Genomic DNA, 24057 nt, shown 5'->3' on the forward strand with positions numbered 1-24057 from the left:
AACTGCTGTTTGTGTGTGAGAAATCGGTTGGAAACTTTCCTCACGTCAGCAGGTTGGAAGTGTCGCCACTGGCGCCAACCTTGTGTGAATGCTCTGAAAAGCTAATCATTTGCATATCACAGCATCTTCTTTCTGTCGGTTAAATTTCGCGCCTGGAGCACGCCATCTTCATGGTGTAGCAATTTTAATGGGCAGTAGTGTATATTTGTCCAATGAATACCCGTTTGTCATCTGCACTTCTTCTTGGTGTAGCAATTTTAATGGCCAGTAGTGTATTTACGCATTCGAAGGAGAAAGTCGGTGATTGGCATTTCGTGGGAAAGTTCCTCCACAGCGAAAAACGACTTTGTTTTGATAATGTCAATCCCAAATCCTGTATCATTTCAGTGACGCTCTTTCTCCTATTTCGCGATAATACAAAACGTGCTGCACTTATTTGAACTTTTTCGATGTACTCCGTCAGTCCTAGCTGGTATGTATCCCACACTGTGCAACAGTATTCAGCAGTATTCTAAAAAAGGACGGACAAGCATAGTGTAGGCAGTGTCTTTAGTAGGTCTGTTATATTTTTCAAGTGTCCTGCCAATATAACGTAGTCTTTGGTTTGCCTTCCCAACAACATTTTCTATTTGTTCCTTCCAAATTAAGGTGATCTTAATTGTAAACCTAGGTACTTGTTTGAATTTACGGCCTTTTGATTTGACGAATTTGTCATGTGACCGAAATTTAACGAATTCCTTTTGGCACTGATGGGATGACCTGACACTTTTAGTTATTTAAACTCAATTTCCAATTTTTGTATCATAAATATATCTTTTCTAATTCGTTTTGCAATTTGTTTTCATTTTCTGATCACATTGCTAGTCGACAAACGACGGCGTCATCTGCAAATAACCGAAGACGGCTGCTCAGATTGTCTCCCAAATCGTTTATATAGATAACAGCAAAGGTCCTATAAGACTACCTTGGGGAACGCCAGAGATCACTTCTGTTTTAGTCGATGACTTTCCGTCAGTTACTACGAACTGTGACCTCTCTAAAAGGAAATCACGAATCCAGCCACATAACTGAGATGATATTCAGTAAGCACGCAATTTCATTACAAGCCGCTTGTGTGGTACAATGTCAAGCCTTACTCATATGCATAAGATTTTATATCGATAGTAGGTCTGTGCTCATTTCTAAATTCCCCAAATGCATTATAGCAAACACGAAGTTCGTTTTTCATATTATTTTAATGCAAAACGTATATGTCTGAAAGAAGAAGCTTTTCTTTGATTCTCTGCTTTCCTCCTATTACGTTGAATACCACCAGGATGTGGTTTTTAATGGCGACTGAGCCATTCTCTTTTTTCCTATTTCAATCAACTTTTATCGTAAATTTAGAATGTATTGTTAAGTGACTCTAAGTTTAGCACACATTTCTACATACTTGTCAGCTAATAAGTCTTTGTCCTCTTTCAAAATATTTATGGATGGAAGAAACTGATGGTCAAATTTACAGACATGTCGTAACGTACTCGACGTTATTGAATGAGTATTTAGCAACTTTTTACACAATTTACGTTGCAAGAGAGCTACAGGTTTATTTGAAGCGGCCTCAAAACACACGAAAACTTTCCTCCTGCTGGACTTGTGCTCTGTTTTGTGACTGGTATACAGGGTGGTTCAAAAGCAACTGTCACAATTCGTATGTGTAATGTATGGATTAAGATAAGAGTAAAATGTTAAAGATTTCTGTGAAAGTGCTTTGTTTCCGAGTTATGATGCATAATGTCATTTTTGGTAGGTATTACGTCATAGACCAGTACAGACTTCTGGCGTGTCGTGTTCACCTGCCTATCGACTAATGTTGCCTTAGACACACATTTACACTGCTCGGTTGATTCTGGTACGAAATGATTTGTTTGTTTGACTATTGTAATCTACGGGGATGTAGTTCACGTTTGGGCTTATGAGGATCTTCAGGTTAGCAATGACGATATCAACATAGTTTTCCTGTGAACATTTGGCATGGTGTAGTGGACCGCTTGTTATTCCACAGCTCCTGAGTGGCAGAGCCTTTTGAAAGTTTTAGCAACATGAAACTTCCTGGCAGAATAAAACTGTGTGCCGGTTCGAGACTCGAACTCGGGACCTTTGCCTTTCGCGGGCAAGTGCTCTACCAACTGAGCTATCCAAGCACGACTCACGCCCCGTCCTCACAGCTTTACTTCCAACAATACCTCGTCTCCTACCTTCCAAACTTTACAGAAGCTCTCCTGCGAATCTTGCAGAACTAGCACTCCTGGAAGAAAGGTTATGGCAGAGACATGGCTTAGCCACAGCCCGGGGGATGTTTCCAGAATGAGATATTCACTCCGTCCCGGCACACAGTTTTAATCTGCCAGGAGGTTTCATATCATCGCACACTCCGCTGCAGAGTGAAAATCTCATTCTTTTAGCAACATGAATTGGTCGTTCTGCTTCATGATGTCCCACTCGCTACACGAACTGACTTATACACAAATCAATTGGAAGACAAGCAGGTACGTCATTTTCCTTATCCCGATATATGGGCAGGTCATGCAGAGCTAGTTGCTTGGCCCTTCAGATCTCCGGATCTTAGACCCTGAATTTTGACCTTTGGGGTTATTTCAGGGAGTTCGTGTATGGTGTTTGGATAAAGAATGTGGCACAAACTATATCTGTGAAATGAGAATGGCTGTGCAACTGTGCTGAATGAGATGAATGGAACCTGCAACGCTCCGAGAGCTGTAAGACGTATTTCACGTACTGTCTCCATATGCATGGACATTATTTCGAGCATGTTCTACCGCGTATGTACAGTACGTAGCTGTATTGAAATTCAGGTCTCTTCGTGTCATTCCTCTCCGAGAAGGATTTATTTAAGGTTTCTTGTGTTGCACTTGTGGTTCCACTCTGCTCCATATTTCTGAAATCAAGCAATATCAGGCGAAACTTCATTTAAAAATTTTACGTTTATTTTAATGCATGCGTTACACTCATAAAGTGTGTACAGTTACTTCTGAATCACTTGGTATAATCCCTAATTCTTAATTTTTCCTCATATTTATCTGTTTGGTTTATTCATTTTGCTGCTCTCATCGTTGTGATGCTACATCAGCAAACATACACCTGGCTAGTCGCGTTGGAGTAATAGCGCAACCTGTTGACAAGAGCAGCAGGCAGGACCCATGGGGCTTGCCAGGCTTTCACAAACATAATATGGCCTGCACTAACCACTGTGCTGCAGTACACGCGTACCCTTGTGTCTCCGTTGCGCCAGGCTGAACTGCTTCAATGGTTGCGGCGGATACAGGGGCCGGAAGGCTGCCAGGCTGGCAGGAGAGTTTGTACACCTCTGATTGTGACTGGTGCTGTGTTGTGCTGTGCGCAGGCAGCGCGTGCGCGCTGATGGAGGAGGAGAAGCAGGCGACGTTCCTGACGGCAGCCGTGGGCGAGTACGTCGTCTTCAACTGCCAGCTCGACTTCCCGCACGACATCGTCATCCCGCACATCCTGCGCTGGAACAAAGACGTGAGTGTTCCGTCCACCTCACTGTCTTCTCGCCGCTGCGATTAGCTGGCGCCTTTGGCAGCCCATTCTCGTCACTTTCATAGCCAAACTGTCGGGACGAAAATGCAGTAAAATGTCTGCAAACGGCATTCGTTACCAACGGAGATGACGATACCTCCAACAAGACATTAAAGCTTGGAGAGCTCTTATACGTAATATCTTCCACCGCATTGTCGGATCTCTCCAACATGCTATCGTACTAACAAGATTTCTACACTCTCAGTTGTTGATGTGATCTTTAATCAGAACACTGGTTTGCTTATGCATACCACATGACCGTTTGTATTACAGAAGGTTTGCTCCTCTAAGAATGCTATTTACACATTCACTCACCAATTATCACACTTGGATAGCCTCTGGTAACGCACCGGCCTCATTCACATACTTCATTAACCATCGCAATACTAAGGCAGGGGGCAAGTGGGAGGGTTCTTTGTGCACACCATTTGTAAATATCGTAATATTGTCTGGTACTTCATATATTTTAACATTCTGAAAAAAAAATGTTGCTTTTAATGATTTCCTGTACCATATTCCGTAACTGATTTAAATTTTTCAGTGAAAGTTAGCCCAAAAGCCTAAGTGAGTTTTTTTAATAAGTGTCATATCCATTTTTCCGATTTAGGTCGCTTAAAATGTATGTTTTGAATAAAAAACAACTACAATGAACGAAATACCTATTCTTTTATCCATATCAGTCGGTGTAAACATTACGGAAAATACTTTGGTGTAGCTAAGATCGCGCTAAAAGATACTTTCAGGATCTCTAACCAACTTACACATCAGTACTGATTTTAAAAAGTATGTTGTTAATAAACACATTTAACGATTTTTTCTTAGGTTTCTTGGGTGTTGGCGTCCGTGACACTATGTTAGAAATAACGCTCCGATAGGAATTGCATCCCCTTCCCGACACATCACAACAGTAAATTCTACTTCAAAACACGCGTTTTGGCAGTTAAATTCATTTCATGTTAACCACATCTTCTGAAGTTTAAATTTATTTACATGTCGTGAAAAAGTGTTTCTTTACTTTCGACGTTTTGCAATAATTATCTTAAAAACGTACGTTGCTAAATTTCGCCACGTCATTGTTCAGTGCGTAAATAAATATAAATATCTGAAGAGGGGATGTTAGGCACCTCGAAATATCATAAAGGTAAAAATAAACGCTTATAAATGCAACTGGTTGCAGTTAACTCATTGTAAATTACATTGAATTTCAATAGTGCAACTTTCTATTACGTTCACTCCCCCTTTCACACAAATTTTTTTCGCGTGCCGGATTGAAATAATTCGCGCGCTGATCCGGCCCGATGATCACAGTTGCCCATCTGCAGTGTAAATCATGTAACTCTCTGAGAAACACCATATTTTATTAAATTGGTGACTTTACAAATAACTAGTTTGAACCATACTTAATGAACAAGATGCAAAACATCGTGCTAAATAATTGAAACAATATTGGAAAGAGACTGTGGAGAAATCCCGAAAAGAATCCCACAGGGTTCTACATCTACATCTACATGGATAATTTGCATCACATTTAAGTGCCTGGCAGAGGGTTCATCGAACCACCTTCACAATTCTCTGTTGTTCCAATCTCCTATATCATGCAGAAAGAACGAACACATCTTCCGAATGAGCTCGGATTTCCCTTATTTTATCGTGATGATCGTTTTTCCTTATGTACGTCGGTGTCAACAAAATATTTTCACATTCGGAGAAGAAAGTAGGTTATCGGAATTCCGTGAGAAGATATCATTGCAACGAAAAACGCCTTTCTCTTAATGATATCCAGCCCAAATCCTGTATCGTTTCAGTGGCACTCTCTCCCATATTTCGCCATAATACAAAACGTGCTGCATTTCTTTGAACTTTTCGATGTAGTCTGTCAGTTCTATCTGGTAGAATCCCACACCGCGCAGCAGTATTCTAAAAGAAGACGGACAAGCGTAGTGTAGACATTCTCCTTAGTAGATCTGTTACATTTTGTAAATGTCCTGCCAGTAAATGCAGTCTTTGCAGCCTTCCCCAGAACATTTTCTGTGTGTTCCTTCCAATTTAAGTTGTTCAGTTTTGGGTTCGTTCCTATTTCTTATATACGTGAATGCCCTTGCACTTTACATCCATGAATCAGAATTCACTTTGCAGATGCCCCTAGTGCTGTAAGAAATCCCATTAGAAATAACGCAACAGAAGAGAGCGTTAAAACTATTTTCTGAAGAATTAAGTGACTCTATGAAAGTGGCGTCTTTCTAAATTTCGAGAAAAACACTATATTCAATTTTGTACACAAATAGTCTTGCGGACAACTGATATAGCATATGAACTGTGCAAGTTGGAGGGTAGAACGCCCCAAATTTTTTTGGTATATATATAAACGAAAACGTGAACTCGAAGAAACAACTACGTTCAGGTACTTTCGCTCTTTGGGTAATTGCTAGTCTTGGAGACAGACGAATCAGCATCCTAATATAAATTGTGTATTAATTAAAATTCATCTTGTGACCTGTCTTCAAGACACTATGCAGTCCGTTCAGTTTATCTTCCAAGTACTTTGTCATCTCTGACAGGATTACATGGTCATCAACAACTCTCAGATTTTGTATTTCTTCTTCCTCAACTTCAATCCTCTTCCCAAATTTCTCAGCCTACAAACAGAATAACACAGGGATAGGCTAGAACTACTTTCACTCTATTCTGACTACTGTTTCCCATACATGTCCTTCATTTGTTTTCTGTAAAAATTCTTTATGAGCTCTCGGTCCTTGCATTTTGTACTCGCTGCATTCAGACTTTCAAAGAGTGTTTTCCATTCAAGAGTTTCAGCATAAAATCTACTAATACCAAATACGTAATCAGTAATTAAAACTTCCTGGCTAAGAGGCCGTGGTCCAATAGTAGAAATACTTCTCCCTGACGTTTCGTTGCCAGCTGCGGGCAACATCATCTGAGGTGAGTCTACGACTGGCTGCTAGGCCGTGGAGGTCCTGTTTATACAGAGCGCATAGAGGGCGCCACCACTCGTCACGTGCTGTCAACAGTAAAACTCTCTCTGGCTGGCTTCATTATTCTTGATCGAAAGTAATCGATTGTCACATCTTTGGTACAAAGTCGATCGCCATATCTTATCTAATTTCAAGCCTTCTTCTTTCCTGTTAAAATTGTTGTGGTGTTTAAAAATCTCTACAGCCTCTCTATACATACGTGCATAATAATGCGATGTCTTAGCTAGCACGCTCGTCTCACTAAATTTTATTTCATGGTCATCCGTTTGAAAAACATGTTCCGCTACAAACGATTTGTCTGTGTGTCCCAGTCGACAGTTCCTTTTATGTTCAGGTAGGCGAGTATTGATACTTCTTTTTGTGGTTCCAATGTAAACCTTCCCACAACTACACGGAATCTTATACACACCAGGAGTAGCTAAAGGGTGTCGTGTATCTTTCGTCGATCTTAAGCATTCACTAATCTTCTTGGTGGGTCTGAAGATTTTTTCAATTCTGAACTTGGCCAGCACTTTCCCGATACGGTCCGTAATATTGTGGATGAATGGAAGAAAAACTTCCCCGTCGATGGCTGTTGTTGTTGCACGTTTTCGGACATTTTTCTTCTGGGATGGAGTGCTCTATCTATCTCCTTGCCAGCGTACCCATTATTCTGGAAATCGGTTCACAAGTGGTTTAGTTCCTCTTGCAAATAAGCTGGCTCACAGATTTTATTAGCCCTGTCCACCAATACCTTGATAATACCTCTCTTCTGCCTGGGATGATTGTCTGAATAGTTACGAAGATAACGATCGGTATGCGTATCTTTTCTGTAGACTTTGTGACCCAGAGTCCCATCTGCTCGTTTAATTACTGAGACGTCCTAAAAATAAATCTGTCCATTACTTTCTGTCTCCATAGTGAATTGTATTTTTGAATTGATGCCATTCAAATTCTTCAAAAAACGGTTCAGTTCTTCTTCACCGTGATTCCATATGACAAAAGTGTCGTCCACATACCGATACCACTTCAAAGGCCTTTTTCTGGCTGACTGCAGTGCTTGCTGTACTCTCGTTCGAGAGTAATGACGCCAGCCAGAGATAGTTTTACTGTTGACAGCAAGTGACAAGTGGTGGGGCCCTCTACACGCTTTATATAAACAGGACCTCCACTGCCTAGCAGCCAGTCGTAGACTCACCTCAGATGATGTTGCCCGCAGCTGGCAACGAAACGTCAGGGAGAAGTATTTCTGCCATTGGACCACGGCCTCTTAGCCCGGAAGTTTTAATTACTGAAGACGCCGGCCGTGAAAGCCTACACGCTATGACCAAATACGTAAGTTTGCCTTTCTTCACTCTGCCTTCTCAGATAAGTCGTAGAGTCTGTGTTCCCTAAGCCTTGACGTTGATAGGACCTGTTGTGTTGCCTCATAGTCCTAGACTCTCTTGAAAACTGGTTTCCAATATTATCGTCACCAAGCGAGGTGTCTCAGTCTTTAGCACATTGGACTCGCATAGGGCGGGACAACGGTTCAAACCCGCATCTGGCCATTCTGATTTATGTTTCTCATAATTTTCCTCAATAGCTTTAGGCAAATGGAGTGATGGTTTTTTGAGAGGGCATGGCCGATTTCCTTCCCCATTCTTTGGTTACAGGTATGGGTACGGTCTTCAAGCATGAAGCGGAATCTCCACTATCTAGTCGTCAGTTGACACATCATGGAAGTCTGACCCTCGCTGGTAGTTGCAAAAGGGGTCACGATTCTTTACCAACAAAGTCTCCAGACCTTACCACTTTCGATTTGTGTCTGTGGGGACGGCGGAAGGGCGAAATCGACAAAGAAAAAGTAGAGAATTCTACAAAGATAAATTAAGCACATGAGACGAATTGATCGTCCAGTTTATGAATAATGCTACCCCCATGAAAGAACTCCAAGACGATCTCAGAAGAACTACACATGATGCTATCAATATAATTCGAAAGAGCATTAAAGTAGGAGATAAAATTTATGAAAGTTAACACTGAACTTATCAGAAGTCGGTGTACTGTGAGCATAACACCGCCTCAACGAATAGTCTATGGATATGCAAATGTCCAAATCTTGCTAATTCATAATATCTGATCTTGAGGGATGATGCAATACCCCTATGAAACACTTGGATTACACGGATATCAAGACTGTTGCGCATAAGAAACGCTGTAGATAAATATACGAAACTATCCAACAGCCTCGTCCACTAGCTCTTGGTTAAGGAATTCGGGCTGTGAATATGTAGGGGAACCTAATGACTAGTAAGTGAAAGAGATGGGCGAGGAAACATTTTACTTAATTTGAGAAGAAATTAGGTAAATCAGGAAACTTTATGATGTATTGGAAAGAGAATAGCAACTGAAATAGGACTTTCTTAAACAAGTAATACTGAGTAATTAATTACGAAGGGTCACCACCAACATTACACTCGACATGTCGATTTAAATGGTGGTCACAAAACAAATTACGGGCAAACAAATAATTATTTCAACCGTAGTACAAAAAAAAATCAAATTATTATGACATCATCAGAGAACAAGGCAGAAACAGAATTGGAAAATTAAAGCGTTAAAAATCATGAAAATAGTATTGTGACCTGCAGCTGATAACAGCACCAATTAATCGATTCATGAGTGGTTAGCGACTGTAAATCGCCAAGGAATGGAAAGTTGCCTTGGAGAATAAAATATACATAACTCACGTAACTCAGGCAGGCTAAGCTGTAGAGCGAGGTCAGGCGTCTCCTTCTCCGCTCTGTCGCGTACACTGAAATTGAAAACGTGTTCGCAATCTGCAGTCTCATTGTGGCCGCAGTGATCGTAGACGAAGGTGGTGCCGCCGACCGCTGACACTTGAGAGCTGTTAATGCAGGGCTCCCGCTGGTCGTAGCGGGTTGACAGCTTGTAGCCGAAAGCATCTTGTCGATACGATACCTAAGCAGTTGAATAACCTCGACGTCGCGAATAAATGAAAGGTTATTTCAAAACCTCTTATTTATAGATAAAGACATAGCACAAACATTGGATGGATTGCAAAATATTCACAAAATCTGAGCTATTACAAATGCGGTACACTTCAATCAGCAGCAGCACGAACAGCATCTATATGAGAACTAAATTCGTCATAGGCTTTAGACGATGTACACTAGTGTCCAAAATTAAAGCAACAAACCGCCATTTCCCCGTCCTGTGGCCAACTAATGATATAATCATACTAACTGTCATCAGATGTCCGTACGATCGTGTTCTGCACGGAGGACAGCACTCCGGTGAACGGGCAACCTCGCCTACGAAGATGTCAGGGCACCTATCAAATGAGGTAGTGTTTGCCAGGTAGTCCTACATCCACAATAGCTGTGCACACAGTCACAGACGGTATGGCACAGAGAAGACTGTCTGCGGTGAAGGGCCATAGGAAGAATGGAAGCAGGACAGTAACAAACTGATGTGATCCGATGGTTTTACGTGAATAGTTCTGTTACGAAACTTCCTGGAAGATTAAAACAGTGCGCCGGACCGAGACTCGAACTCGGGACCTTTGCCTTTCCCGGGCACGACTCAGGGCCCGTCCTCGCAGCTTTACTTCCGCCAGTACCTCGTCTCGTACCTTCCAAACTTCACAGAAGCTCTGCTGTGAACCTTGCAGAACTAGCACTCCTGGAAGAAAGAGTATTGCGTAGACATGGCTTATCCATGCTGTGCGGATGCTGTGAGGACGCGTCGTGAGTCGTTCTTGGGTAGCTCAGGTGGTAGAGCACTTGCCCGCGAAATGCAAACGTCCCGAGTTCGAGTCTCGGTCCAGCATACAGTTTTAATCTGCTAGGAAGTTTCGTATCAGTGCACGCTCCGCTGCAGAGTGAACATTTCGTTCAGGAATCGTTCTGTTTGCCGGATGTGGCGACAGTTTATAGAGACCAAAACTTTATGTCGAAGACCAGAGCATGGGCGACCACCTATGACATCAGAAAGAGAAGACCGTTATTTGGCTGTAAGGGCATGATGGAGCAGCCTTAGTATAGCGCGGCAACTGGCATCTGATCTGGCAGCATTCACTGAACGCGTCGTATCGTGACAAACGGCATACAAAAGACTTCATCAGAGTGGCCTTTATTGTCGTATACCTGCTGTATGTCTTCTTCTGACGCCTCTTCACGGAGGGGAATGTCTAGAGAGGAGTTGTCAGCAAATTGCGTGGACGGTCGAACAGTGGGCCAATGTTCTTTCACAGATGAGTACCTATTTGGTCTGGAGAGTAATAAAGGAAGAATTCATATCTGGAGGGAACGTGGAATTTATGGTCCCAAACTTTTTGGAAAGAGATCGGTATCGAGGAGGATGCCTAATGTTGTGGGCAGGGATTATGTTGATCACTCGAACACCTCTTCATCAAATTATAAGAGTGAATCGACAAGGTTTGACCGCTGTTAGCTATCTTGACCAGATCTTGGGACATGTGCAGTTGTTGCTATATGCTGTGAGCCCATACTTCGTACTGATGGACGATAAAGCTCGGCCTCATAGAGCACGAGTGTTTGATGTTTTACTCGAAACGGAAGATACAGCACGCATGGCGTGCCCTGCTCGCTCACCCGATTTGAATCCCACAGAACATGACTGGAATGGGATGCATTAGGGAGACGGCTTGTATCACGTCAGTATCCATCTGTGGCGGCGGACACTTATGAGTCGAATCTATGAATCTATGGGCGCACTGACACGGTGAGAGCGGGGATACCGCAGGACTCGCTGGCGATTTTAAGTCGAGTATACTGGAACTCATTTCTGATCTCTAATGCACATGCAACGAACACGGTCGGCAGAAGCTTCTGACAGCATCTGAAAAGTTCCTCTCGCTGACTTTGTAAGTTTCATAAGAAACCTTAAGTTTTATGACTGTTCATTTATAGAAACCAGTTTCTACGGCGTAAAAGCGCTTTTTTTGTCTATTGCCACTGAGTTGATCGAACAATTTTGAAACTTGACGCCAAGTCAGATACGGATCGCTGTCGAAAAACTGTTACTTAAGAGTGAGAGAAATTTCGTTTCTTTTGAGTCAGTGCTCGAAAAATTCACCGACAGTGAACGGTAACATACGGCCGTATCTCCACCACAGAGAGCGAACTGTAATATTTCGATGCGGGTATTCGTTTGTGTGCAGTAAGAAAGAATTATGACCGCCTGCCTAACAGGCAGCATGTTGGCACCACATATGAACTTGTAAGTCTCCTAATTCCAGTAAGTGCCGGGGAGGGGGCTATGAACTCTTGACGCCACGTTCAATCACGTACCAGATGTCTTCGATAGGGTTCAGATTTTGCGAATTGGAGGACCAGTACATCAACTGAAACTCGAAACTGTGTTCCTCGAACCACTCCATCTCACTCCTGGCCTTGTGACTAGGCGCATAATCTTGTTGAAAAATGCTAGTGACATCCTGAAATATGTCACGAAGATGTGTACTTTGCCTGCGACGTCATGGTGCCTTGGACGAGCTCCAGTGGACCCAAGGATGCTCACGTGAATGTTCTGGCATAACGAAGCCGCCGACAGCTTGTCTCCGTTCCACGGTACAGGTGTTAAGAAGCTGGAAGACGGCGGACTCGCGCCCTTTCATCCGCATGATGAAGAAGATACCGGGATTCATCAGACCAGGTAATTCTCTGCCACTGTGCCAACGTCCAGTGCCGTTGGTCATGTGCCCTTTGAGTGATAGTTGCCTGTGTTGTGATGTTAACATTGGCTCATGCATCGGTCGTCCGCTGTGGAGGATCACTGTTAGGAATGTTCTGTGCACTGTGTGTTCAGACACACTTGTTCTCTGCCCAGCATTAAATCTGATATTAGTTTAACCACAGTTCTTCGCCTGTCCTGTTTTATCAGTCTACATAATCTACGACGTTCTACATCTTCAATGAGGGGTGGCCGCCCAACACCAAGACGTCTGGGCGTGGTTCTACCTTGGTTTCCCCACGTGTTGAAGATACTCACCACAGAACTCCTCGAACACCGACGAGTCGTGCAGTTTCCGAAAGGCTCGTGCCGAGCCTTCGAGCCATCACAAACTTCCCTCGGTCAAACTCATACAGGTCGCGCGCCTTCCCCATTTTACACAAGGACAACACGCTCACTGATACTACAAGCAACGTGCGTGTTTCCAACTAGCAGTCCTTCCTCGCCATATGACACTGCTATCGCCTGGACGGGATTATGTAGACAGCAGGTCGGTGGTCATAATGGTCTGGCATTTCAGTATATACTTTACTGACATTACAGAACATAGCCGCCTGACGATACTGTTACCGTGTACCTGTGCATCTGTAAACAAACTGTGCTTGTGTAGTTTGGCTAGCATTCAGTTTCTCAGCTTGAAAGTCTTGCTAATGTTCTGGTATCTTCTCGAAAGCGGTGTTCTTCTTCTGACGTCTTTCCGAAATTGATAAGAATTTTTTTTCTGTATGGGTCCGTCTACCACTACAGAAAACAACACAGGATAAGGAGAAGACTAAAGGGAGATCCGTTGATAAATGACGTAATGGTTTAGAACGGAGCCCGCAGGTATCACGGCAGATAGCCTGCCCTCAGTTGCAGTTCTCACTTTGTTTCCTTTTTTTTCTTTACTCATTCAGCCACTTACTTGCAAAGACTCTTGGCACAGGGAGGGACAGCTGACCCTGAATATAAACCACTGAAACTTATTACGTATGCATATACAGGGAAAAATCAATTATTGTGTGACTATACGATTGCCGAACAATCACGGGAAGAAGTTACTTCCACAAAATACTTACGAGACAATTTAAACTACAAGGATGACTTAGATCTAGTCGCCTTTGGCATAAGCCAGACTGAAATTCATTGGAAGAATCCTCAGGAACTGTACTCCTTCTTCAAAGGAGCTCATGTACAAAGCCCTCGTTTGACCAACACTTCAATATTGCTCGTATGGGACCCGTAACAGATTGGATTGATACATGAAACAGATAAGATCAAAAGAACAGCATCGTGTTTCGTTGCATGTACATGGAGTAAACATGAAAGCGTCATCGAAATAATGAACGAATTCCAGTGGCAGACGCTGCAAGAGAAGAGTCCCTGTGTCACGCTCAGGTTTACTCATAAAGTTCCGAGAGCGTATGTTCCTAGAAGAGTCAACAAATATTTTTTTCCTCCTATTTGCATATCTCGAAAAGACCATTAAGATAAAGTCAGAGATTCGAGCTCACAGAAAGGCCTACCGGCAATCTTTCTTTCCGCGAACCTTTCGCAACTGTAGCAAGAAATGGGAAAAGTGGCGAGAGTGCATAAAGTAGCCTGCGCCACACACCACAAGGTGACTTACGGAGCACAGATGGAGATGTAGATATACGGGATGAAACATCTTTTCTTCAGTTACATGAGAATGTACTTCTATAACGAGGTCGCACAAAAACTCAGAATTAGGCATAATGTGATAACGTGTTAGCTCCGTTAAAAAATGAGAAGAAGAAGAAATGATAGAGAAAGAGAGAGACAGAAAGAGAGAGAGAGAGAGACGGGGGGGGGGGGGGGGGGGGCGGGAGGTGAAGGAGAAAGAAAGAAGGAATCCATATTGTATGTTGTCCACTATATAAGACAGTTACTGTACTGATATACAGGGTGACTGACCTAAAACTAGCGAATGCTGCGGGAATGGAAAGTGACCTTGATGTGAGGTTTTCACGTAATGGATCGGTAGTAAGGGGCTCGTATTGTAAGCCGGTAAACAGATTGTAATAATACTTCTAAGATGTATTTTTTTGTGTAGACACACACTTTTCTAAAAGGTACAATGCCTGTTGACAGTAACCAACTAAAAGGAAAGTAAATTAGAATGTCAGTGGCATTTGTTACAGAATTCTAAGCGAGTCATTTATGAGATATTGTAGTTTTCAAAAATTTCCACGCCGACACTTATTTCTGTCATTCAACTTGCGCAGTTGCTAGGTACGATGTTGTTATTTTTGCTTGCAGTTTGCTTGCGTGTCCCATGAGTGCACTGCGACTTGCTGGTCAGTTAATGAGTGGAAGTCCAAGTAAAAGCTCTTGAGTGGACGATGGGATTTGCCAATGCAGAGAGAGCCGGAATGCTCATTGTGCACGGAGTTCGTTCTCGTACAGTGTACGCAAGATATCCCAACAGAAATCAACCATCTATACAATTATTTATGAACCTCTTCATCCAGTTACGTGAAAGTGATAATGTAACACCTAGACAACACAACAGAAAGAAACAGGTGAAGGGGAAATTAATGTTCTTGCTGCTGTTGTAGTTGATCCTCACGTCAGTTCCCGCACAATCGCACGAGGAAGTGGCATGAGTCAGCCAAGTGTTCCACGCATACTGCATCGACATGGGTTCCCACACTGCCAGATCTCTCTCTTGCAATAGCTGCATGGAAGCGACTATGAGAATCATGTTAACTTCTGTACATGGGCATTAGTACAAAATGCTTCAGATGTATCGTGTATCTTGTTTAATGATGAAGCCATATTTACAAGTCATGACCATATAAACCGACGAAATGTGCTTTATTGGTTTCCTGACTATCGTCGTTGACATCGTCAGATAGAAGGTCAGCGTCCATGGAGTGTAAATGTGTGGTGTGGAATAGCGAACCATCACCTCATAGGCCCGTATTTCCCAGACGGAACACTCAACACGCATATGTATCGCAGGCTCCTACCAAACCATCTTCCACGGATGCTAAAAGAAGTTCTGCAAACTAAGAGGAACCTATGGTTCCAACAGGATGGCTATCCATCCCGTAGTTCGCGGATTGCAACAGTATGTCTTCACGAATTGTTTCCAAATCGTAGGAATGGACGGCAAGGACCTGCAACTTGGCTGGCCCATTTCTTGGGTTTGATTGGTGTAGATATATTTCTGTGGGAAAAGCTGAAAGGCGTTACCCACAAGGACATATCAATTACACATGATGATATGCAACGACGTATTACCTCATCTTGCTCGGATATCTTGGCTGAAATGCTAGCACGTGTGCAGCAGTCGTTCCATACCAGATTGGAAACGTGTATTGCCACTTCCAGTGGTCATTTTGAGCACAACCTGTGATTGTCAGTTGTCTCGTAACTGGTCAGAATCCACATGACCAGTGTGTGTACTTGTGTTGCTCTTTAGTGTGTTCTACCGAAGGTATTGGACAATTGTCAGAGTGGGAACTTCTTTAAACACGGTATCTCGTAAACTACTCTCACTAGAACCCTGCAACAGACATCAATGACATTCTAATTTACCCTACTTTTAGTTTGTTAATGACAATAGGCATTGTTCCATTTAAAAGGTGTATGTTTGCACAAGAAAGTAACTTTCTAAGTAGTACTACACTATGTCGATTGACTAGCATTAGGAGCCACTGACTACCAATCCATGGCGACCGTGGTGATCGAGCAGTTCTAGGCGCTTCAGTCCGGAGCCACGCTGCTGCTACGGTGGCAGGTTCGAATCCTGCCTCGGGCATTGATGTGTGTTATGTCCTTAGGATAGTTAGGTTTAAATAGTTCTAAGTGTAGGGGACTGATGACCTCAGATGGTAAGTCCCAAAGTGCTTTGATCCATTTGAACCATTTGAATCAATCCATTCTTTGAAAACCACCTATCAATAGCACTTTCCATTTCGGCAGTATTTGCAATACAAGTTTTAGACGATCCACCATGTATACAGGGTGTTTCGCAACTGATGTTACACACTTCTCGAGGTTGAAGACGGGATCAAGTTTTACTGAGGAACCCATGTCCGGAAATGTCAACCAACGACGCTACGGAGTGTCAAAGTTATAGGCACCGGCTACTGCAAATAGATGCGTATATAAAGCGTGATTCTGAGATGATGTTAAAAACAGTCTAGGATAATGGAGAAGGGCAAATGCATAATACAGTATGCTGCCTGTAAGTATCAGTGCTCACGAAAAGTGAATAACAGCAATGTTGTTCCTGTGCCTGAAAAAATGGTTGCATTGTAAGTTATTTCATGTAAATTACCTTTAAAAAATGTCCTTTTCTTCTGCAAAGCAGAGAACAGTTTCCCACTTTCCACATTTTACAGTCGAATACCCATGAGGTTTGGTCAATACTCTGGCCAGTTACCAAAAACTGCCGTAGTGTACGTCAGTCACTGGTACAAGAGGGGTGTTTTCTTATTATTCTGAACTTGTTGTCCATACAGTAGCCAAAGTCAGTGTTCCTCTTCCCAGAAAAGATAAGTCCCGATAAAGAATTCATTAACACATCTGTGTAATAACTCGTTCCTCTGCTACGCCGTACACTAATACTCATATAACTTTGCACGGTGTTTGATAAAGATGCATACTATGCAGAAAGTTTTCAGCAGAGATCCACAATATCGTTGTGTATGAGAGCTTAAACGTGGCTTGCAAGCACTTTTTCCCTTACAAGGACGGTAGTTGAAATATGTTACAGAAAACAGTTCGCAATTTTGATGCACTATGAGAGCAACATTGTCAGATAAAGAGTTCATACGAAAAGGTATCCTCAAAGAGCAATAAAACCCTTACAATGTGATTGAAACCATTAGGTTATTTTTTTAAATGTATACCGCTTTGTGTCAGTCTTCCGGAGAGCGTGTACCCTTCGTTGTGCAGCCAGTGCTTTTTCTCAATGTGCTATTTTGAATACCTCAGTCGGGTAGAGTATTGCCTGTGGAATGTATGGTGCCGTGTTCGACTTCCATTTCTGCAAAAACAATTTCAATCTGGCAGGAAGTTGTAAATTTCTTAACGTCTCCTCGAGTGGTCAGCACAAAAATCACCCCCCCCCCCCCCCCTACTACGCCGGAAAGGCGGACGTTTCTCATTAAAAAGGATTGTGTGCCTAGGATAGCATGATTAGCAGCGCTCTTGTGCGTATCGCGCTGTTTAGAGATTCCATTACTGCGGGAGAGCCGACTCGCGGATTATCCTGTCACGGACGAAGGTTCCGCGTGACCTTGGCTGGCACGTGTTCCGCGACGCTTCCCTTCCCATGCATTCTTCATCATCCTGTTAGCCTGGATTAGGCATACAACTCAATTAGCCGGCCCTCTTCCTTATCATCCCCAGTCAGCGTCAGCTGTCATTAGCTGTCTTGTGGGACGCTGCGCTATGTTCTCGCTGCGACGAAAGACAACACGCACAACACGTGCGCACACACGCATACACATACACACACAAAATAACGACGTTTGTTGTTAAATGGGGTGAGAATGTGCCAGATTTTGTAGCTTTTCTTACACTGATTCAAAACAAATGATTGTATGGCTTTCATATTTTGTTACAGCTTTGCTACACGTGGCTCCTTGCAAAATGTGGGCCAACGAAACTTTTATCTAGCGAGAGGAAAAGAGTAACACAGGTTTTTTTGTGGAACGTTCTCACCCCGAATGTGGAGTGAGACTGTGCTACTACTCATTTGAGCCTGGAACGAGTAGAACCACGTCTGTGGCACATTCTCACCTCTCACTTACTCACCAGAAAACAATTTCTACTTATTATTAGAAATTTACAGACCTTGGGGAAGAAAATGTTTTTCAACTTACTGTCTTGATCAAAAATCATGTTTATTCCAGAATAGCCCCCTTTTACTTTGACGCTAACGGTGATGCGATGTATGCTACACCTGCAATACACGTAACAATCATTTCTGTCACTCGAAATAGGTACCTACTAGCAAATCTTAAGATGAAAGTTGAACATACATAATATTACACTACGGGCCATTAAAATTGCTACACCAAGAGGAAATGCAGATGATAAACGAGTATTCATTGGACAAATATATTATACTGGAACTGACACGTGATTAAATTTTCACGCAATTTGGGTGCATAGATCCTGAGAAATCAGTACCCACAACAACCACCTCTGGCCATAATAACGGCCTTGATATGCCTGGGCATTGAGTCAGACAGAGCTTGGATGGCGTGTACAAGTGCAGCTGCCCATGCAGCTTCAACACGATACCACAATTCATCAAGAGTAGTGACTAGCATATTGTGACGAGCCAGTTGCTCGGCCACCATTGACCAGACGTTTTCAATTGGTGAGAGATCTAGAGAATGTGCTGGCCAGGGCAGCAGTCTAACATTTTCTGTATCCAGAAAGGCCCGTACAGGACCTGCAACATGCGGTCGTACATTATCCTGCTGAAATGTACGGTTTCGCAGGGATCGAATGAAGGGTAGAGCCACGGGTCGTAACACACCTGAAATGTAACCTCCACTGTTCAAAGTACTGTCAATGCGAACAAGAGGTGAGCGAGAGGTGTAACCAATGGCACCTCATACCATCATTCCGGGTTATACGCCAATATGGAGATGACGAATACACGCTTCCAATGTGCGTTCACCCCGATGTCGCCAGACACGGATGCGACCATCATGATGCTGTAAACAGAACCTGGATTCATCCGAAAAAAATGACGTTTTGCCATTCGTGCACCCAGGTTCGTGTTGAGTGCACCTTCGTAGGCGCTCCTGTCTGTGCTGCAGCGTCTAGGCTAACCGCAGCCATGGTCTCTGATCTGATAGTCCATGGTGCGGCAAACGTCGTCGAACTGTTGGTGCAGGTGGTTGTTGTCTTGCAAACGTCTCCATCTGTTGACCCAAAGGCCGAGACGTTGCTGCACGATCCGTTACATCGATGCGGATAAGATACTTGTCATCTCGACTTCTAGTGATACGAGGCCGTTGTGATCCAGCACGGCGTTCCGGATTACCAACCTGAGCCCACCGATTCCATATCCTGCTGACAGTCATTGGATCTCGACCAACGCGAGCAGCAATGTCGCGATACGATAAACTGCAATCGCGATAGGCTACAATCCGACCTCTATCAAACTCGGAAACTTGATGGTACGCATTTCTCCTCCTTACACGTGGCATCCCAACAACGTTTCACCAGGCAACGCCGGTCAATTGCTGTTTGTGTATGAGAAATAGATTGGAAACTTTGCTCATGTCAGCACGTTGCAGGTGTCGCCACCGGCGACAACCTTGTGTGAATGTTCTGAAAATCTAATCATTTGCATATCACAACATCTTCTTTCTGTCGGTTAAATTTCGCATCTGGAGCACGTCATCTTCGAGGTGTAGCAATTTTAATGTCCAATAGTATACTCAGGTACCTACAAGTATGTTTCTAAAATAATGAGGGCTGCAATGAACAAAATTAAATTAAAATTTTGTCTGCACTCATTTTTAGCAGCTTCTGTGATGGAAATCTTCCTATTCTTTCTTTTCTCCAATGCTAGGCGTAACTGTTCATCTGTCCAAAAGCGATACCGTCAACCTCCGACCTTTTTTGTGTATGTACGATACATACTTCTAAAAATCAAAGGAAAAATTGGCAAAAAATTATTGAGTCACACTCATCCCCGTGAGTGGTGACCTCGCAACTTCATGTGTCAGTTTTTGTCTTTATTGTTATTTCATACAGCTCCTCCCCCCCCCCCCCTCCTCATCCCTGTCACATACCAACAGAGGGTGGGCACTTTCTCAGTCCTTAGGCACATGAGAGGAAAATTTTGAAAAACATAATACAAAGGTTCAGCATGGTGATTGACGAAAGAAACGTTTTGTGTTGTAAAAATTCACATCTCCTGTTGCATAAGTTAAAATATAAAAGGTTGGTTCATTTATTAACTAAAATATAGACATAAATGAGTGGAAAATGATTGTTGCACACGAGGATATAAAAACACATAGACAGCTGCATTAAGTAAAACGGAAAGGCCGTCATGTTGACATAAAACAAAGTTGAGCGAAGAGATGATTGAATGTAGACTGCCGAGGTAAGAGTATCATGAGAACGCAGCATTTAAAGTTAATGCATAGGAGTGGATCTGTGTGGACGGAATTAAGTATTATTTAGAAACTATTCAATTTATAGAAACGTCCCTAAGCATTTATCTTCTACAATAGCTATTGCATTAATGTGCTAATTTAACTTCCTGTGATTTGAATTACACTACAGTGAAGAAACAGGACTCTAGATAATGATTGCTGTGATGAGGTAAAGTATACAAAGCTACTAATCTAAAGTGACAGTTGACGATACTTCCGGACTTCAGCGACCAGACGGAACCCCCTATTTCCACAGGAAACCGCTAGATTGCATGCAAGCGTCAAGTACGTCGTTGGCTTATTGTCACGCACCTAGGCACATTCTCACACCGTTTACGGTACTCGTTTCAGATGGTGACATACCTTTGGGTATATGAAACCTCTAGATTAGCCTGTCAGTCCCCACCATACGGTTAATTATTGGAAAACAGGCCCCCTATTTTGTGACCAACTATTTTTTTTTACGCCGATGAGACCAAACATTTTGACCAGTACCCACCGCGAGAGTGAATGCGACTAGTGGCAATGTGATCACTTGATGCTGTAAAGATAGTGCATAAGGGGAGGAGGGGCGAATGGGAATTGTTCTAGAGGCGAATCGCACCGCAAGTGGACAAATCCGCTGACTTCAACGCTTCTTCCACAGGACACATCCTTATGGCCCAATTCCTGGGGAAGAGCATCTCAGAAATATCCAGGCCCGTCGGCTGTTCGTGGGCATCTATGGAAGGATGGTAAAAGCACGAGGTGCAGCATGTCCACGTGGAGTTTGTAGGCTTGTCTGCTCCGTGAAGAATGATGGGCGCCGATATGTTGTAGGGAGGGGAAAAACCGACCCGTTAAAACCGATACCGTTATATAAGTTCTGAATAACCGATATTTTTTGGTTATAACAGATGTTTCATTTTTAGTAATAACCGGATTAAAAAGCGGAAATATAAATTAGACATAAAACAGCACTGCGAATTTTTGTCATTTTTAAAATACGTTTTTAGAAGTAAGAGTAATTTTTATTCTTAAAACTAGCATTGGCTACAAATAGTGCGTTACTGTAGAAAATGAAAAGCGGCGGTGCAATTTTAATAACAATACAGACAGAAACGAGCCACAAACACGTGGCGTAGGATATGACGCAGCATTGATGAGACAGTAATGTTGCTGTTACGGTGCGTCATGGCTCACGGTACGCGTGTACGTGCAGTGTGCATGACTTTTTCTACCCGGTCTACATAGTAGTTTCTCACTGCCGACGCCGGATATCTTCCGTAATACAGAATAGCACCAAGTCTATTGTGGAAATGTCATGAAGTGACTCATCAGTGAAGTACAATGCTTCATTTCCTCTAAAATATTAAAGATCTGTCTGCCATTTCTGCGAAGTAATGATGGAGGGAGAAAACTATGGTAACAGTAAGAAATTAGAATTTAAGAACAATTCACAGTATACAATAAAAACAGAAAATAGCTCTTCTGCTCCCTTTTTGTAAGTAATATGCCTTTATTATGATGAATTATTATTATTATACGTAGATGAAGATGAAATGGTAGGTATGATACTGCGTGTAAAGTTTGACAGGGCACAGAAAGACCTAAGTCGAAACAAGGCTCCGGAAGTAGACAACATTCCCTTAGAACTACTGATAGTCTTGGGAGAGACAGCCATGACAAAACTCAACCAGCAGGTGAGCAAAATGTACGAGACAGACAGAATACCCTCAGACTTCAAGAAGAATATAATAATACCAATCACAAAGTAAGAAGGTGCTGATAGGTGTGAAAATTACCGAACTAATAGTTTAATAAGTCACGGCTGCAATATACTAACGCGAATTCTTTACAGACGAATGGAAAAACTGGTGGAAGCAAACCTCTGGGAAGATCAGTTTGGGTCCCGTAGAAAAGTTGAAACACGGGTGCTACACTGACCTTACGAGTTATTTTAGAAAATGCATTACGGAAAGGCAAACCTAAATTTCTAGCATTTGTAGACTTTGAAAGAGCTTTTGAAAATATTGACTGGAATACTATCTTTCACATTCTGAAGGTGGTAGGGGTAAAATACAGGGAGCAGAAGACTATTTACAATTCGTACAGAAACCAGATGGCAGTTATAAGAGTCGAGGGACATGAATGGGAAGCAGTGGTTGGGAAGGGAGTGAGAAAGGGTTGTAGCCTCTCCCCGATGTCATTCAATCTGTATATTGAGCAAGCAGTAAAGGAAACAAAAGAAAAATTCGGACTAGGTATTAAAATCCATGGAGAAGAAATAAAAACTTTGAGGTTCGCCGATGACATTGTAATTCTGTCAGAGACCGATAAGGACGTCAAAGAGCAGTTGAACAGAATGGACAGTATTTAGAAAGGAGGCAATAAGATGAACATAAAAAAAGGAAAAGGAGGATAATGGAATGTAGTCTAATTAAACCGGGTGATGCTAAGGCAATTAGATTAGGAACTAAGACACTTAAAGTAGTAGATGAGTTCTGCTATTTGGGGAGCAAAATGACTGATCACAGTCGAAGTAGGGAAGATGTAAAATGTCGACTGAGAACGGCAAGAAAAGCGTTTTTGATGAAGAGAAATTTGTTAACGTCAGGTATAGATTTAAGTGTCAGGATGTCTTTTCTCAAGGTATTTGTATGGAGTGTAGCCATGTATGGATGTGGAACGTGGGCGATAAATGGTTAAGACAAGAAGAGAGTAGAAGCTTTCGAAATGTGGTGCTACAGAACAATGCTGAAGTTTAGATGGGTCGATCATATAACTGATGAGGATTTGCTGAACAGAATTGGGGAGAAGAGGAATTTGTGGCAAAACTCATCTAGAAGAAGGGGTCGGTTGGTGGGACATGTTCTGAGGCATCAAGGGATCTACAATTTAGTATTGGAGGGCAGCGTGGAGGGTAAAAATCTTAGAGATCAAGAGATGAATACACTAAGCAGATTCAGAAAGATGTCGTGTGCAGTAGTTACTTGGAAGTGAACAAGCTTGCACAGGATAGAGAAGCATATAGAGCTATATCAAACCAGTCTATGGACTAAAAACAGCAACAACAACAACAACAACAACAACAACAACAACATGTCTTTATCTGCTTGTAGCTTTAGAAAACGGACAAATTAACACGAAAAACAGAGTTGTTCGAGTTTTCAATCTATAGCACTGACTGTTTCAGAATATTAGAATCAGTACGGAAACAGTGGTGCTTATCACTTTTCGAGCAAAACAGCGGACAGTGGATGGACTAATTTTTCTTTTATTTGCCTTTTTAATGTAATTTTTTTGATTCCATGTGTCTTGAAACCGAGAGAGTCAAAATGTTGCAATCTTTGTTTGATTTCTACGTTTATTGCAGGAAATAATTAGAATAAAAAAATGAAAATCGGTTATCCCAGAAACTGGTGGTTGGAGAGATTATAAGGCTAAGTTTAACTGACGTGAAAGAAAAACGATATAACCGAAAACCAGTTATTTCAGCGATAACTATCATCTCTACTCCGCTGCATTAGTTTAAGAAGCGTAAACTGAACTCACTTTGATGTCTTTCTTACCAAACTCTCCCATTTCTCACGATCTCTGTACGT

General features: G+C 42.5%; 1 protein-coding gene across 2 annotated transcripts in view; it reads left to right on the forward strand.

Moving 5' to 3' along the window:
* Window positions 1–24057, forward strand: part of LOC126278393 (protein borderless) — a 470529-nt gene that overhangs the window by 183686 nt on the left and 262786 nt on the right. For both annotated transcript variants that reach the window (XM_049978493.1, XM_049978492.1), the window contains one exon: window positions 3401–3540. In XM_049978493.1, the coding sequence (XP_049834450.1) occupies window positions 3401–3540 (140 nt within the window). The remainder of the gene's footprint in view (window positions 1–3400; window positions 3541–24057) is intronic.

The sequence above is a fragment of the Schistocerca gregaria genome, chromosome 6 (genome assembly GCF_023897955.1).
Source record: "Schistocerca gregaria isolate iqSchGreg1 chromosome 6, iqSchGreg1.2, whole genome shotgun sequence".
Lineage (NCBI taxonomy): Eukaryota > Metazoa > Arthropoda > Insecta > Orthoptera > Acrididae > Schistocerca > Schistocerca gregaria.